At 36.9% G+C, this 14,705-nt stretch overlaps 1 protein-coding gene across 10 annotated transcripts; it reads left to right on the top strand.

The window, feature by feature from the left end:
- The first annotated feature begins 2,777 nt into the window (after window positions 1-2,777).
- On the top strand, window positions 2,778-11,254 carry LOC121424175 (armadillo repeat-containing protein 7-like). Of its 10 annotated transcripts, XM_041619783.1 has the most exons (9): window positions 2,778-3,032; window positions 5,236-5,334; window positions 7,147-7,215; window positions 8,337-8,403; window positions 8,823-8,893; window positions 9,894-9,985; window positions 10,180-10,234; window positions 10,709-10,787; window positions 10,867-11,254. In XM_041619783.1, exons 1-8 carry the CDS (start codon window positions 2,921-2,923, stop codon window positions 10,759-10,761), a joined length of 618 nt encoding a protein of 205 aa, XP_041475717.1. In that variant the 5' UTR covers window positions 2,778-2,920; the 3' UTR covers window positions 10,762-10,787; window positions 10,867-11,254. The 10 variants fall into 10 exon arrangements, 6 of the variants coding, with proteins under 6 accessions (XP_041475717.1, XP_041475716.1, XP_041475720.1 ...); XR_005971347.1 differs by having other exon boundaries at window positions 10,180-10,866; window positions 10,946-11,254; XR_005971348.1 differs by lacking the exon at window positions 10,709-10,787 and having other exon boundaries at window positions 10,180-10,708.
- The last annotated feature ends 3,451 nt before the right edge of the window (window positions 11,255-14,705 follow it).

Here is a 14,705-nt window from a genome sequence, read left to right on the forward strand (position 1 = left end):
ACCATGACAACTAATTGAACCCTAACTTATGTAGAGGGCTCTTTCAAGGTTAATTAAGTCCACCCCAGAAAAATACTAACTTGAATACATAGAGAAAATCAAACTAGTATAGTGCTAAAAATTTCATTAAAATCGGATTTAAAATAAGAAAGTTATGACATTTTAAATTTTTGCTTATTTTTCACAAAACAGTGATATGCACAAATAGGTAAGTCGATGATGCCCATCACTCACTATTTCTTTTTCTTATTGTTTGAAAAATAAATATTTCATTTTTTAAATAGATTTGATTTGACAATAAGGACTAACTTGACTGAACCATATTAGCATTAAACAATGATAATTCCACATGTTCAGGGAGGAATTAATCGTATCACTTGACAATGAGGAGAAAATTAGATAAAATACAAAAGAAATAGTGAGTGGATAACGTCATAGTCTCCTCATTTGCATACCAGCCAGGATGTGCATATAACTGTTTTGTGAAATTACCGGTAAGCGAAACTTTAAAATGTCAAGACTTTCTAATTTTACATCCGACTTTGATGAAATTTTCAGTGTTATGCTTGTTGGATGTCTCTTTTTATTCAAATCAACTTTTTGTTAGAGTGGACTTGTCCTTTCAGCACTTCCTTACAATTTTGTTTTATAAATAAAAACAAGCTAAGTACGGTTTGCAATCCATGTTGTCTCAACTAAGTCAAACAGCTGGAAAGATGAAATGAAGTATGAAATGAATTATTGACAAAATTATTGTAATTTCAAATATTTGAAGATCTGGGGCCTGTTGCATAAAACTTTTTACCTGAGAAAACTCTGGTAAAAACTGAAAACTAAGGTTAGTCTCATATCTGCCATTGACTTTAATACAGGGCAAAAACTCTGGTAAAAACAACCTGAGTTTTCTCAGGTAAAAAGTTTTATGCAACGGGCCCCTGCAGTCTGCACCTCTTGATAATAAAAGAAATTAGACCATTTTCAATCTTCACCTTGTCTTGAACAATTTAGAAGGAAATACAATAATAATATATCAAAGTTAAGTTAATTTGCTAAACACACTAGAACCATACCTGGTATCTTCTGGAAGATTTACATAACATAAAGGATCCACATAAATTTTGCATTACCATACCCAAAATTTGAAATGTTACAACTTCTACAAAACCTATAAGTAAATTTTTTGTTCAATTCAAACAATGTATAAAGAAAAAAAAGTAAATTCATTATTCCATTCAATTGTCCTTTCTTTCTTTTAAAGAATTTGAAAATACAAAAAAAAATTAAATTTCACTTTGATATGCCTGCATGAAGTGCGCAAAAATTAATTTATTGTATCTATAAAGCTGTATTTACCTCATCGATCAGGGGACTGCCGCTCTGATGCCCAAGTCATTGGAACTCGGTAATATTTCTGCTCGTGAAAGAAATGGAAAGGCCATCGCTTGTCGAGCATGAAACCTCTTCTCCTCATCCCTGGTACAGCCCAAGTGCTTGTATCCTCCAGAAGACCCACTGTTACCAATGGAAGTTGCATTAAAAAAAGCTGCGACAGTAATCGATAACGAAAAGCAAGTTTTTAGATTTTGATAAAAAGTTAAGTTTTTCAATTTCGGCAGAATACATTTCATTTTTCAATAAATTATTCAATTTTGATTAAATACCAAATATATTGTCAGTTGTTTACCCCCCCCCCACTGCCCTTCAAAACTTCGAAAACAATAAAAAATGATAGTTATTTAAGAACAAAAATAAACAATGACACTTTCCTACAAAAATTGTTCATAGAATGAGTGCTTCATATCGGTAACTAGTTACTAGCTTGTACATATGCCGGCTACTGAGACATTTTCAAATCTATTTCCTTTTAGTTAGTGACATTAAAATTTTTTTTTTAATAAGTGGAAGAAGCGTAAAAATACAAAAATAGCACACTCTCGCCACTGGAAAATGAGCAATATGTCAAGAGACGGAAATAAGTAAGTTGACCTCGCATAGCTAGCTAGTTGAGCTGACCGCCTCACTCAGTCACAATCACAGCACAGACGGTCGCCCAGCTGGCCGGCCGGCGAGGCGAAGTCCCGTATCGCCTATCGGTGTCCTTTCCAGGTGAACTATCTCAAAAAGTTTGCATTAAGTATCAGTTTTGTGAAATGCAATAACTTAAAATAAGTATAGGAAATGTGAAAATACAAAATAGCACACACTCACCATTAAAATATGTAACGCTACCATTAATGCAGTATCAAACTGCGGATCTCCGATACAGCGGAGGAAGGATACAGAAGAAGAAGAAGAAGAAGACGGAAAAATCAACTCAAATTTGCAAGTTGTAAGTTGAATGAACACAGCTCGCCGGCGGTATCGGATTTTTCTCGTTGCAAGGGAACTCGCTTTATTTTCTTTCAAAATAGCTCAAAATGCACTGAAATGTCAATTTTTCTGTCGGGAATATATTGAAGAAACATGGATTATGCGGGAAAATACTTTTGAAGTAAAGTTTGAAATTTTATTTAATAAAATTTTGAAGAAGAGTTCAAGTGGTCGAGTTGTCCGATTCAGAGCCAACCCTGGACAACTCGACCGGGACGAGTTGTCCAGGGCAGCGGGTCGGGCTGTCCAGGGTCGGGCTGTCCGGTGGTCGGGCTGTCCCGGAACCTTGTTGATAAACAACATCGTTATAAGCTAGGCCCTAAGCCTACATCATAGTCATAGCCGCGATTATGGGTGGTGACTTAAAACTGATTGTATAACCCATTGAAAGAACCTTTAGTTTTACTCTATCTGGAAGACTCCCTCTCCAATTCTAAAATTATTGTCTACATAATTTCCGGCTGGTCGAGAGAAAGGGGAAATTTTGTTCGACGGACGACGTTTATAGTGAGAGGCACTTGGCCGTTGCCCTGGCCTGATTTCCTGAATTATGTTTCAGTCAAGGGATCGACTAGAAGCTCGTACACCACTTCAACATGGAATTGGGAGATTGCAACATCTACAAAACTTGATGATAGAGTTTCAACAGACTGAGGACGATGGTTGGTAAACTGGTGTTAACCTAACTTCCCAGCAAGTCTAAAAAAATCAAAAGTGAACTGGCCTAAAGTTACTTTAATCGTTTTAAACTAATACTTTCTTTTAATTAATGCTTTTTCACATAATTTCCTTAACCCCATACTATCTTTTTTTTTATCCACAGAGGGGGGGGGGACACAGGGGGTGCACACCCCCTAAGCCCCCCCCCCCCCCTTATAGCCCCACCAATTTCCTGGGTTAAGGGGAAAAAGTACAGTGTGGAAAGCATATTTTAGTCCATATCCCAGCAAATTGTTAACATTTTCTGAATGGTCTTTTATACATTTTGTTTCAAGAAATTTCTACTTTTTGAATTTTTAAAACATCTGCCTTGTAATGTTATTGTTAACACTTCGTTTCCAAGAAAGCAAAAACGCACAGGAAACACTTTTATTTCCTGGATTAAAAAGAAAAATCAGCAACCATATTAGATCCAATTATTATTTATAACCAAACGCCTTGACATACATGTTTTTGTAACATTTGTCTTTTAGATATTGGCTATGAAATTTTCATCTCACCTGCATAGCAGAGTGAGACTATAGGTGCCACTTTTCCAATGGCAGCGGTGTTAACACCAAATCTTAACTGAAGGTTACGTTTTTTAAATGACAGCATACCGTAACTTAAAAAGTATATGGACCTAGTTCATGAAACTTGACCATAACTTAAGGTTCTGCCTGAGTTTCAGGTCACATGACCAAGGTTAAAGGTAATGTAGGGTCAATGAACTTAGACCATGTTGGGGGAATCAACATCAAAATCTTAACCTATATTTGAAATGTCATCATAACTTAGAAAATATATGGACCTAGTTCATGAAACTTTGATATAAGGTTAATCAAGTATTACTGAATTTCCTGCTTGAGTTTAATCTCAAATGACTAAGGTCAAAGGTCATGTAGGGTCAATGAACTTTGACCAAATTGGGGGTATCTGTATAATTACCATCATGACTTTGGTAGTTTATGGATCTGACTCATGAAACTTGGACATAATAGTAATCAAGTATCACTGAACATCCTGTGCAAGTCTCAGGTCATATGACCAAGGTCAAAGGTCATTTAGGGTCAATGAGCTTTGGCCAAATTGGTGGTATCTGTTGATCCATCAAAACTGTTAGTTTATTGATCTAGTTCTTAAAACTTGGACATAAGAATAATCAAGTATCACTGAACGTCCTGTGCGCATTTCAGGTCACCTGACCAAGGTCAAATGTCAATGAACTTTGGCCATAATGGGGTAAATGTTTGATTACCATCATAACTTCGAAAAATTATGGATCTGCATGATTCATGAAACTTGGACATAAGAGTAATCAAGTACCACTGAACATCCTGTGTGAGTTGCAGGTCACATGATCAAGATCAAAGGTCATGTAAGGTCAATGAACTTTGGCCATTTTAGAGGTAATTATTAGATTGCTGTCATAACTTTCAAAGTTTATAGATATAGTGTATTAAATGTGGGTATATAGTAATCAAGTATCACTGTCAAGCTTTAGGTCACATGATCAAGGTCAAATGTCAATGAATGTAGTATTGTATCATTATATGAAAGGTGTTTTTTCTGAATAATTATTTTATGGTAGTTTTCAAAGTCAGCACTGCTGCTATATTGATGTGCGTGATGCAGGTGAGACAGCCAGATGCATTCCACTTGTTTTAAGTTTGTGTGTGATTTGTACTGGGAGTGTAGATTGCAAAGTAGACCCTGTTAAAAGTCTGAACAAGTTTACATTTTATCATGTCCTTCCACAGCACCGGCCATGCAAAAAAAGTGAGAGACTGATAAAATTTGTTTGACATTTACCTTGGAAGTAGGCATAAAGTTATACACAACTTATTTGCCCCTCTGTATCCAAACGTTGGTACCTAAAACATTTTGGGCAGGTCTTTGCTTATTTTCTCCTGATAAAAGTACTGCATATATGCCAGTTTTGAATTTGAATGTTAATAATTTTAAAAAAGAAATTTGCCTGAATGTAATTCAAATATCTCTGAAAAACTTTGTTTTGGGATATATCAAAGCTTTCATATTTTTTTGTGCAGCCAGTGCCTCAACTCCGAAGCCCTTTTTAGGTGGACACAGATCCTGAGACTTATCGTATTGCTCATTGAATCATCCCCTTCTTTGATGTTCCTTTTCATTTCCTTATAATCTTAGGTTGCCGAGAACAGGTGCTGGCTAATTTGGCTAACTTTGCCTATGATCCAATAAATTATGAGTATCTGAGACAACTAAATGCAGTTGATTTATTCCTAGGTAGGTATTCAATTTTTTGAACACTTTTATTCCTTAATAAAGCTTATATTTCCTACTGTAATTCTGATTGTGGTTGCATTTGTGGTCATATGTTTAATTAAAGCCTTACCTGTTACTCTCTGCAGAACATTATTCATTGTATATAACATAGATGGGGGCGTCGTGGTCTAGTGGTTACGACCCTCGTCTTTCAATCAGAGGGATGTGGGTTGAATCCCATCCAGGTGTGTTTTCCTTCAAGAAATTTACCCATGCTTTTCGCCAAATCGCCATCATGGGTCGTATGCACGCTCCCAGAAAGGGTATCTGTACCTCGGCACTTCCATACAGACGAAGTGTGCCAACATGGCTGAAACTGTCATCAGATGATGTGAAGGAGCCCCGGGGGGGCCACTTCCATTCACGAGTGGATACCATGCGCGACCATGGGGTCTCGAAAAGCACCCTAAACACGTAATTTCCATATTCTGAAAATGCACCCCTTAACAAGTATTGGTGTGTGAAACCCTACCCTTAACAAGTATTCGAAACAAAACGATATTCTTGGCAAATATTCCCTGAAATGAACCCCTAAACAAGTACAGGAATGTTTTTGTTACGGGTCCTTCGGTCGTCGGCTTTACCTTATTTGATTTAGTACGACCCCACTTCTACACCCCGTGCAAATCGGACTCTAAACACGTAGTGTTGGGGCAAAAAGGACATCCTTTATAAGACATTTTAATTTTGTCTCATCATCCCCGCAAATTCGACCCTAAACACGTAATTTTCCTAGTGAAATAGATACCCTTTTTTCATTATTTTTGCGTTTTTGACACCCTTATCACGTTACGTACGTAACGTGCCCTATCGTGAAAAAGACATCCTTTTTACGTGTTTTTTTGGTCGCGCATGGTATCCACTCGTCAATGTAAGTGGCCCCCCCGGGGAAGGAGCACATCCAACAGATGGCCAAGAAGGGTCTCACTCCATCACAGATCGGTGTGATGCTTCGTGACTCCTACGGAGTAGCTCAGGTACGCTTCGTCACCGGTAACAAGATCCTCAGAATCCTGAAGGCCAAGGGTCTGGCTCCATCCCTCCCAGAGGACCTCTACTCCCTGATCAAGAAGGCTGTCGCTGTACGCAAACATCTTAAGAGGAACCGCAAGGACAAAGACTCCAAGTTCCGTCTTATCCTGATCGAGAGCAGGATCCACAGATTGGCCCGATACACTACAAGACCAAGCGTATCCTTCCTCCAAACTGGAAATATGAATCATCAAAAGCCTCAGCCCTCTTGGCTTAAGGAGATGACCTTGTGTTGACCTTGAGTGTAGGAGCTAAGAGTATGTACATGTACAGGTAGTAATAAAACCAGACCAAGATCAAACGGTTAAAAAAAAAAAATTATGCTGCACTCGACCCAGGTGAGGTGAATGGGTACCCGGTAGGGTTTATTCCTTGAAATTCTTTAGCGCCTATGTATGGCGGCTGAGCTATAGCCGGGATAATTATATGATACCAAGTATCAAGTGCAGTAGAGTATATGCAATTATAGTAGCTGGCTAGCTCTGCTATATAAATGGACCATATTATTATTATTTATCAAACTTGCATTGTGACAGGTGAAGTCCATTCTGAGAATGGAAGGAAGGAAAGGATTTTTTCAAGAAAATACCTTGTCATACTGATTAAATGAAGAATATATGCTAGTATTACTATGCATGATAATTTTTCAACATTCAGACTTGATTATTGTAGTTGCAATACTTTCTTATTTTAGTTTTCTGATTAATTTCTTTCATTTCCCCTCTTTTCTATTTTATACAGATACCTTAACTGAGCCATCAGAACGGCTTGTTGAGTTTGGTATTGGCGGACTTTGCAACCTTGTACTAGGTAACTAGCAAACTCATTTACTTTACAAATATATCTATTAACATGCCATGCTGATATTCGCATCTGACTTCTATGAGTTTTTTTTTTTTTTTTTTTTTTTAGAATAATTCCTGGAATTGAAAAAAATTGATGATTTTAAATATTACAAAATTCTTACTAAAGTAGACCTTTAGGTCCCTTTGCCTGTATATTTTTTTTCTTGCTCGCTCCACTTTCTCACAAAATTAGAGACAGAATTCCCCGGGGGGGCCACTTACATTGACGAGTGGATACCATGCGCGACCAAAAAACCACGTAAAAAGGATGTCCTTTTCGCGATAGGGCACGTTACGTACGTAACGTGATAAGGGTGTCAAAAACACGAAAATAATGAAAAAAGGGTATCTATTTCGCAAGGAAAATTACTTGTTTAGGGTCGAATTTGCGGGGATGATAAAGCAAAATTAAAATGTTTTATAAAGGATGTCCTTTTTGCCCCAACACTACGTGTTTAGAGTCCTATTTGCGCGAGGTGTAGAAGGTGGGTTCGTACTAAACCAAATAAGGTAAAGCCGACGACCGAAGGACCCGTATAACAATAAAACATCCCTGTACTTGTTTAGGGGTCCATTTCAGGGAATATTTGCCAAAAGTATCGTTTTGTTTCCAATACTTGTTAAGGGTAGGGTTTCACACGCCAATACTTGTTAAGGGGTGCATCTTCAGAATATGGAAATTACGTGTTTAGGGTGCTTTTCGAGACCCCATGGTCGCGCATGGTATCCACTAGTGAATGGAAGTGGCCCCCCCGGGCAGAATACGAAGTTAGAAGCAATTATTTATCCCTGTACAGTAACAACTCATAAGAAAACATCAAGACATTCTTGGCCATTTGTATAATGTCATAATATGAAATTCCTGGAATTGTTTGTTGTTCAATTCAGTATAATTTATTTTGATTAGTGAAAGCACTGCTTACAAATAGCACTTGACAAATTTGATTAATATAGCAACATGCATTGACTACATGTACCCCTTCTTTGCAATCCACATTTCCTCCCTAATGCCCCACCCCCACCCCTTCAACAGTCATCATATCTGTATACAACCTTTTTTGAATTATTTGTGATTTTCTTACCTAGACAAGGAGAATAAGGCCCATATTCTAGCAAATGACGGTGTTTCTCTGGTAAAAGATTGTTTATCAAGGTAAGATGCTTTAAAATGACCCAAGAAAGAAAATTGTGTCATGTCTACTTTATAAATTGTTGCACGAAACTTAAACCATAATAAAGAAGGTGTCATAATTGAACCCATAGAGGGGCATACCTTTTATATATGCAAGATTAATCTGCCTTTGTTCCTCATACTTGTATGGGCAACAACTGCTGATTATTTTTTACATTCATATTTATACTTTGGACAAAAAAATCATCAGATTTGATAGTTATAGCCACAGTTTTGGGGAAAAATTGCCCATTTTCATTTATATGATGTAATTTTGTCATGTTTTGTTTCAATATCCTATTCAGAGAAATGCACAGATTTTTTAAACTTGCAGGTTGTACAGTGACTGAGGTTTCATAAGCTTTAATTGCACCAGTCTTTTTCTTTTCTTACACATTTAGTCCGAATGAAGAGATTGTTTTGTCAGCCATCACGACCCTAATGTACCTCATGACACCAGCTTCTAAACAAGGTAATTTTCATCTAGTGATCAAGAATAAGACTGGTCTTCCACATAGATAAGGGCCCGGTAACAGGTTAGCGATGAATCACTAATTTGAAAAAACAATTCTGATTGGATCCTAGTCAATCAACTGAACAAAATGCGCATGCAACAAAGATCTTGATAGGCCATTTCAATTAGCAATTAATTGCTAGTCTTTGTGTAAAGGAGCCAACATATATTTATTTAAATAACTTCTAGAGGTCCTATGGTCGATCAGCTGTTGTGAGTTGATTTTTTAAAAAAGATTAATCAATATACATTTTGTGCTTGTGTTTTGGTGGAAAGGTATTGTAGATATTTATGTGTTAATTTAAAGGTAAATGCCAGTTGTGGTAACAATACCAAAATGAGTTTGTACAGAATCCAATGAAATGACCTCCAAAGTGTCTGTTTGTATAAATAAAAAATATGTGCCAAAGGATTCTGGAAGAAATTGTGTAATTGCTGAGAAACTAGCAAATAAGCACAGGATTCGGGTCAAGCGTCGGGCCGACATTCAAAGCAATAATAATACACTGTCCCACGTGCGCTTCTCTGTGTTGGTGATCTTCAGTGTGAACATTTTTCAGCGTAGATTTCAAGATTTCACAAAGTTCAGTTTATGTAACTGTACCAGATCTAGATCCTCGATGATATACTGACAATTAAGCCTGGTTTTACAGACTTTCTCATGAAATCAGAGTTAACTGGAACTACTGGCATTTCTCTTTAAGCTAACACTGGCCATTATAGATAAAAAAAAAATCTTGAACTTCAAGGGGCACTTCCTCCTTACACACCTGTCAGGCTGTGCCCAAAGGGGGCCACATGGAAACTTGTCCCCATTTTCAAAATTCAAATGTTGGCAGGTCTGTGACTGAATAGATTTGTATTTTATTTTGAAACAATAAATGATCATACAGCCTCTTGTGAAGGTTATAGCGTCATATTTACTCTCTTTGTTTTTAAACATGCATCTATCTTGTAGAGATCACAGCGCCATCCATTGTTGAATGTATGCAGAGGTTTGCAGGGTCCAGCAGCAAGAGATTGAGTAACCTAGCCAATGTCTTTCTCCAGGTGAGAATTCTAACTTCTCTCACCAGCGATTGTATATGGTTGAGATAGCTTAGTACTTTCATGTTATAGAATATACATTTATTACCAAATGTAGCTTTGATTTTACATTAATTTGTTAACTTGATGAAATCATGATGAAGAGATATTCAAACATTAATTCATGGTGAATTTTCCCCTCTTATTTGTTATTTCAGGACTACTGTACTCCAGAGCAACGTCTAATGGCAGAGTCACCGTCGTTGACCACAGGTTCAGCAGTTGGGATACCTCTACCACCTGAACCCAAGCAGGAGACAAGATGAAGAGATGTCAGTGTCATTGACCACAGGTTCAGTTGTAGGGATACTGTTACCACCCGAACCCAAGCAGGAGACAAGATGAAGAGATGTCAGTGTCATTGACCACAGGTTGAGTTGTAGGGATACCGCTACCACCCGAACCCAAGCAGGAGACAAGATGAAAAGTCGTCACTGTCATCCACCACAGGTTCAGTTGTTGGGATACCTCTACCACCTGAACCCAAGCAGGAGACAAGATGAAGAGATGTCAGTGTCATCGACCACAGGTTCAGTTGTAGGGATACTGTTACCACCCGAACCCAAGCAGGCGACAAGATGAAAAGTCGTCACTGTCATCCACCACAGGTTGAGTTGTAGGGATACCTCTACCACCTGAACCCAAGCAGGAGACAAGATGAAGAGATGTCAGTGTCATTGACCACAGGTTCAGCAGTTGGGATACCTCTACCACCTGAACCCAAGCAGGAGACAAGATGAAGAGATGTCAGTGTCATTGACCACAGGTTCAGCAGTTGGGATACCTCTACCACCTGAACCCAAGCAGGAGACAAGATGAAGAGATGTCAGTGTCATTGACCACAGGTTCAGTTGTAGGGATACTGTTACCACCCGAACCCAAGCAGGCGACAAGATGAAAAGTCGTCACTGTCATCCACCACAGGTTGAGTTGTAGGGATACCGCTACCGTCTTAACCAAAGTAGGAGACAAGATGTCGAGAAGTCACCATCATCAACCACAGGTTCATTTGTTGGGTACTACTACCACCTGAACAAAAGCAAAAGCTATAAAGATGTCACTCATCTTGGTGACCCATCATCTCAAAAACTGTTGTATCTCCAGCTTCAGATGAAGATATTAAATACAATCAAGTGTCTGCTTTCAATATGTCATCTGTATGGTGTCTAGAATCAGTTTTCAATTCAAAGTTAATTTTGACGACAAGTATTTGGCTAGATGGGATTGCTTTAAGATCTTGGCAAAACATATTACATCCCCTTCAGGTCCATTCTCTATCACCAAATTCAGCATTTTGATACTAGCTGAATACAAGACAGAATGAAAGTAGGGTATCTTTGAAAATTAAAGGACAAGTCCACCCCAACAAAATCTTGAAAAAGAGAAAAATTCAACAAGCACAACACTGAAAATTTCATCAAAATCGGATGTAAAATAAGAAAGTTATGGCATTTCAAAGTTTCGCTTATTTTCAACAAAATAGTTATATGAACGAGCCAGTTACATCCAAATGAGAGAGTTGATGACATCACTCACTCACTATTTCTTTTGTATTTTATTATATGAAATATTTTTATTTTCTCGTCATTGTCATGTAAAATGAAGTTTCATTCCTCCCTAAACACGTAGAATTCCATTATTTTAACATTTTGTGCTTCAGGCAAGGAGGTCCTAATTGTCAAATTCGTAAAAATTGAAATATTGTATAATTCAAACAATAAAAAACAAAAGAAATAGTGAGTGAGTGACATCATTGACTCTCTCATTTGGATGTAACTGGCTCGTTCATATAACTATTTTGTTGAAAATAAGCGAAACTTTGAAATATAACTTTCTTATTTTACATCCGATTTTGATGAAATTTTCAGTATTGTGCTTGTCTGATTTTTCTCTATTGATTCAAATCAACATTTTTCTGAGGTGGACTTGACCTTTAAGTTATTTACTCAGTTTATATTCACTTGGTCCACAAGCATTTGGTCTATTGATGATTGGTCTATACTATTAGTCTAATACACACTCAGTCCAATACCTGGTTGGTCTAATTTTCACTTTGTCTATTTACTATTTTGTACTTTGTCAATTTGTTCATGAAAAGTTCATCTAACAGTGATTTTAGACCAATTGGGTATTAGACCAAATGGGTGTAACAACTGGAAACTAGACAAAATGGTTAATGACTTGGGTTAGATGATTAGATGAAATGGTTAGTAAACAAACTGGGTGAAGATATAGTACTGCACATTAGGCCATGCTGATTTGACCAATTGGAAAATGAACGGAGCAGGTATATACAAGTCAGCAATTTACCATTTATTTTAGATACTGTGATGAACTAAAGGACAATCCATTTCCATAAATATGAATCCCTTAGCCCCAAGTCTTATCAACATTCTTCTCATATTGATTCTGTAATATATTTATACCCATTCATGCGTTTTTGTTTTATGAAATAAAATCATTTTATTAAACACATTAATATAATTTCAGTTCTTTTTGTGTATATGTCAACTGGAGTTTATTAAAAAATATTATATTTACTAAATAGGTTCATTATTGCGGATTGAAATAATCGCTAGAGGGTATTCATTTGTCTCGCAATCTACTATGGTCAACAAGGAAATTTGTGATCACTCTCGCAAGTTCATGAGCTTTCGAGTGCCGCTGCAACTCTTTATGTCACTTGATAAAGAGTTGCAGCGGCACTCGAAAGCTTGTGAACTTGTAAGCTAGTGAATACTTTTTGCGAGAGTGATCACGCATTTCCTAGAAAGCCAGTGAACACTTTTTGCGAGAGTGATCACGAATTTCCTTGTTGACCATAGTAGATTGCGAGACAAATGAATACCCTCTAGCGAATATTATATTTATAGGTAAAGTCCTCCCCCCAAAAAGTTTATACTAAAATTTAACTAAAATTGGGTTTAAACTTAGAATATTTCTAACATTTTAAACTTTTGCATATACTCACAGAACAATTATATGCATAACATGGGCGATAGTGAATGAGAAAGCAAATTATATCTTATTTCTTTTTTATTTATTATGAAATATAGAAATGAAACATTTGAACTTAAGAAAGCTTTTAAAATCCCAATTGGTTACAATAATGGAAATTCCACATATTAAAAATTAAACCATATTGTATATTAGGGAAAGTTGAAATATTTCATATTTGGGGTTATAGAATAGAGAAGTGGGCAACCTATTACAAATCAACTTAGTTTTAGTTCATTTGTATTGTTGCGTGAAGTAAAGATTTTTCAAATATTTTTTTAATTTATGCTCATTTTCTATGAAAAACAATTTGTGGGAGGGGTGTTTGGATGTTGCAAATACCAGTTGGAAGCTAGCAACTGCAAATGAATTGTATGCACAGTAAATCAATTTAGAGTTTCTGATGCGAGAAGCAATCGTTTGAAAATCAAAAGTATGGCCGAGTTGGTCAATGGAGCAATATCCTACAGACAGGTGGATATTATAGTATGAAATACCCAATATTTAGTATTGGAGAAGTCGGGATCTGTATCTGGAAAGGAGCTCTCCCCCCACCCCTTAAAGTATCAAAATCAGTTACAAAATGACAAAGTTATGAAAGTTGCTTCAAAATGGCAGGACATGTAATACAAATCTAAATCCATGTTTTGAACAAAAAATTTACATCATTTGCTCCATTGTCTCTCGACTAAAGATGCTCATCTTGCCATTTTGTATTTTCTGAATTTACAAACTTGCACGTTTTGCCAAATTCATTTTCATGATATATATTGAGCTAAGGAAATGAGCTGCACATTGAGAGAGCTTCAGATGACAGAAATTTTTTATTTGAATATGATTTTTCGTGTGCAAAACATGGTTACACTACTAATTTCATCCACTAGTCTGTACCCTATAATATTCAGATCAGTAATCCTGTCACATTGGAAGCAAGATTGCCAATTTGAGGATTGCTGTAGAAAAGAAAATTGACCTTTCAGATTTTCAGAACTTTCTCATTTGGTAATTGATTTTGATGGAATTTTTAAAATTCCTATTAGCATTCCCTTTTTATTTTTTCAACATATTTCCCCATATGGGTTTATTTTCCTTTAATCACAGTATAACTAATGAAACTAACAAAATTATTGGCGAAGGAAAATCAAGTCCTATCTGCAACCTACACTCTCATTAGGGGACTGTCATGAATGAAGTCATTCTCCAAGTAACTATAGTAAGAGTCGGTTACCTCTGCGAATCAGCCAGTTACCCCCAGGTGTTTGGGAGGGGGGGAGCACTTATTACAAGGTAGACACCATGCTCGTTCACAAGAACTCATTAAAAGGGTCGCTTTTCACTGATAGGCATTAGGCAATGCACACTTATGCTGTGAAAAAATTGCGGGAATTAAGCAGAAACCGTTCTCTTTTCAACATCCCAAAATATGTAAAGGGTATATTACACTCTTGAAAATCATCATTCGAGTCATTGAGGCAGAGGAAAAGGTGTATGTGGTACATTCTCGAAAGTTTTCTCTAATGGTGTTCAGTCAACCTTGTAGACAGTCCCCCCCCCCCCCCGGCCAATCAAAACCAAAGAGGGTTGTCAAATATGATAACCGACCCCACGAGACTCGACTTGTTCACCCAATCTCATTTAAGAGTACTCCTCTCTCTTTTTACCGTTACACGTCTTGTCAAATCTTACC

This window comes from Lytechinus variegatus, chromosome 11 (genome assembly GCF_018143015.1).
Source record: "Lytechinus variegatus isolate NC3 chromosome 11, Lvar_3.0, whole genome shotgun sequence".
Lineage (NCBI taxonomy): Eukaryota > Metazoa > Echinodermata > Echinoidea > Temnopleuroida > Toxopneustidae > Lytechinus > Lytechinus variegatus.

Bases quoted from the DNA above. Each gene is read 5' to 3' on its own strand.
- LOC121424175 (XM_041619781.1), top strand. From the start codon at position 2,921: ATGTTTCAGTCAAGGGATCGACTAGAAGCTCGTACACCACTTCAACAT. The intron at 7,216-8,336 runs GTAACTAGCAAA...TTTCTTACCTAG, and splicing joins ACTTTGCAACCTTGTACTAG to ACAAGGAGAATAAGGCCCAT. The intron at 8,894-9,893 runs GTAATTTTCATC...TCTATCTTGTAG, and splicing joins GACACCAGCTTCTAAACAAG to AGATCACAGCGCCATCCATT.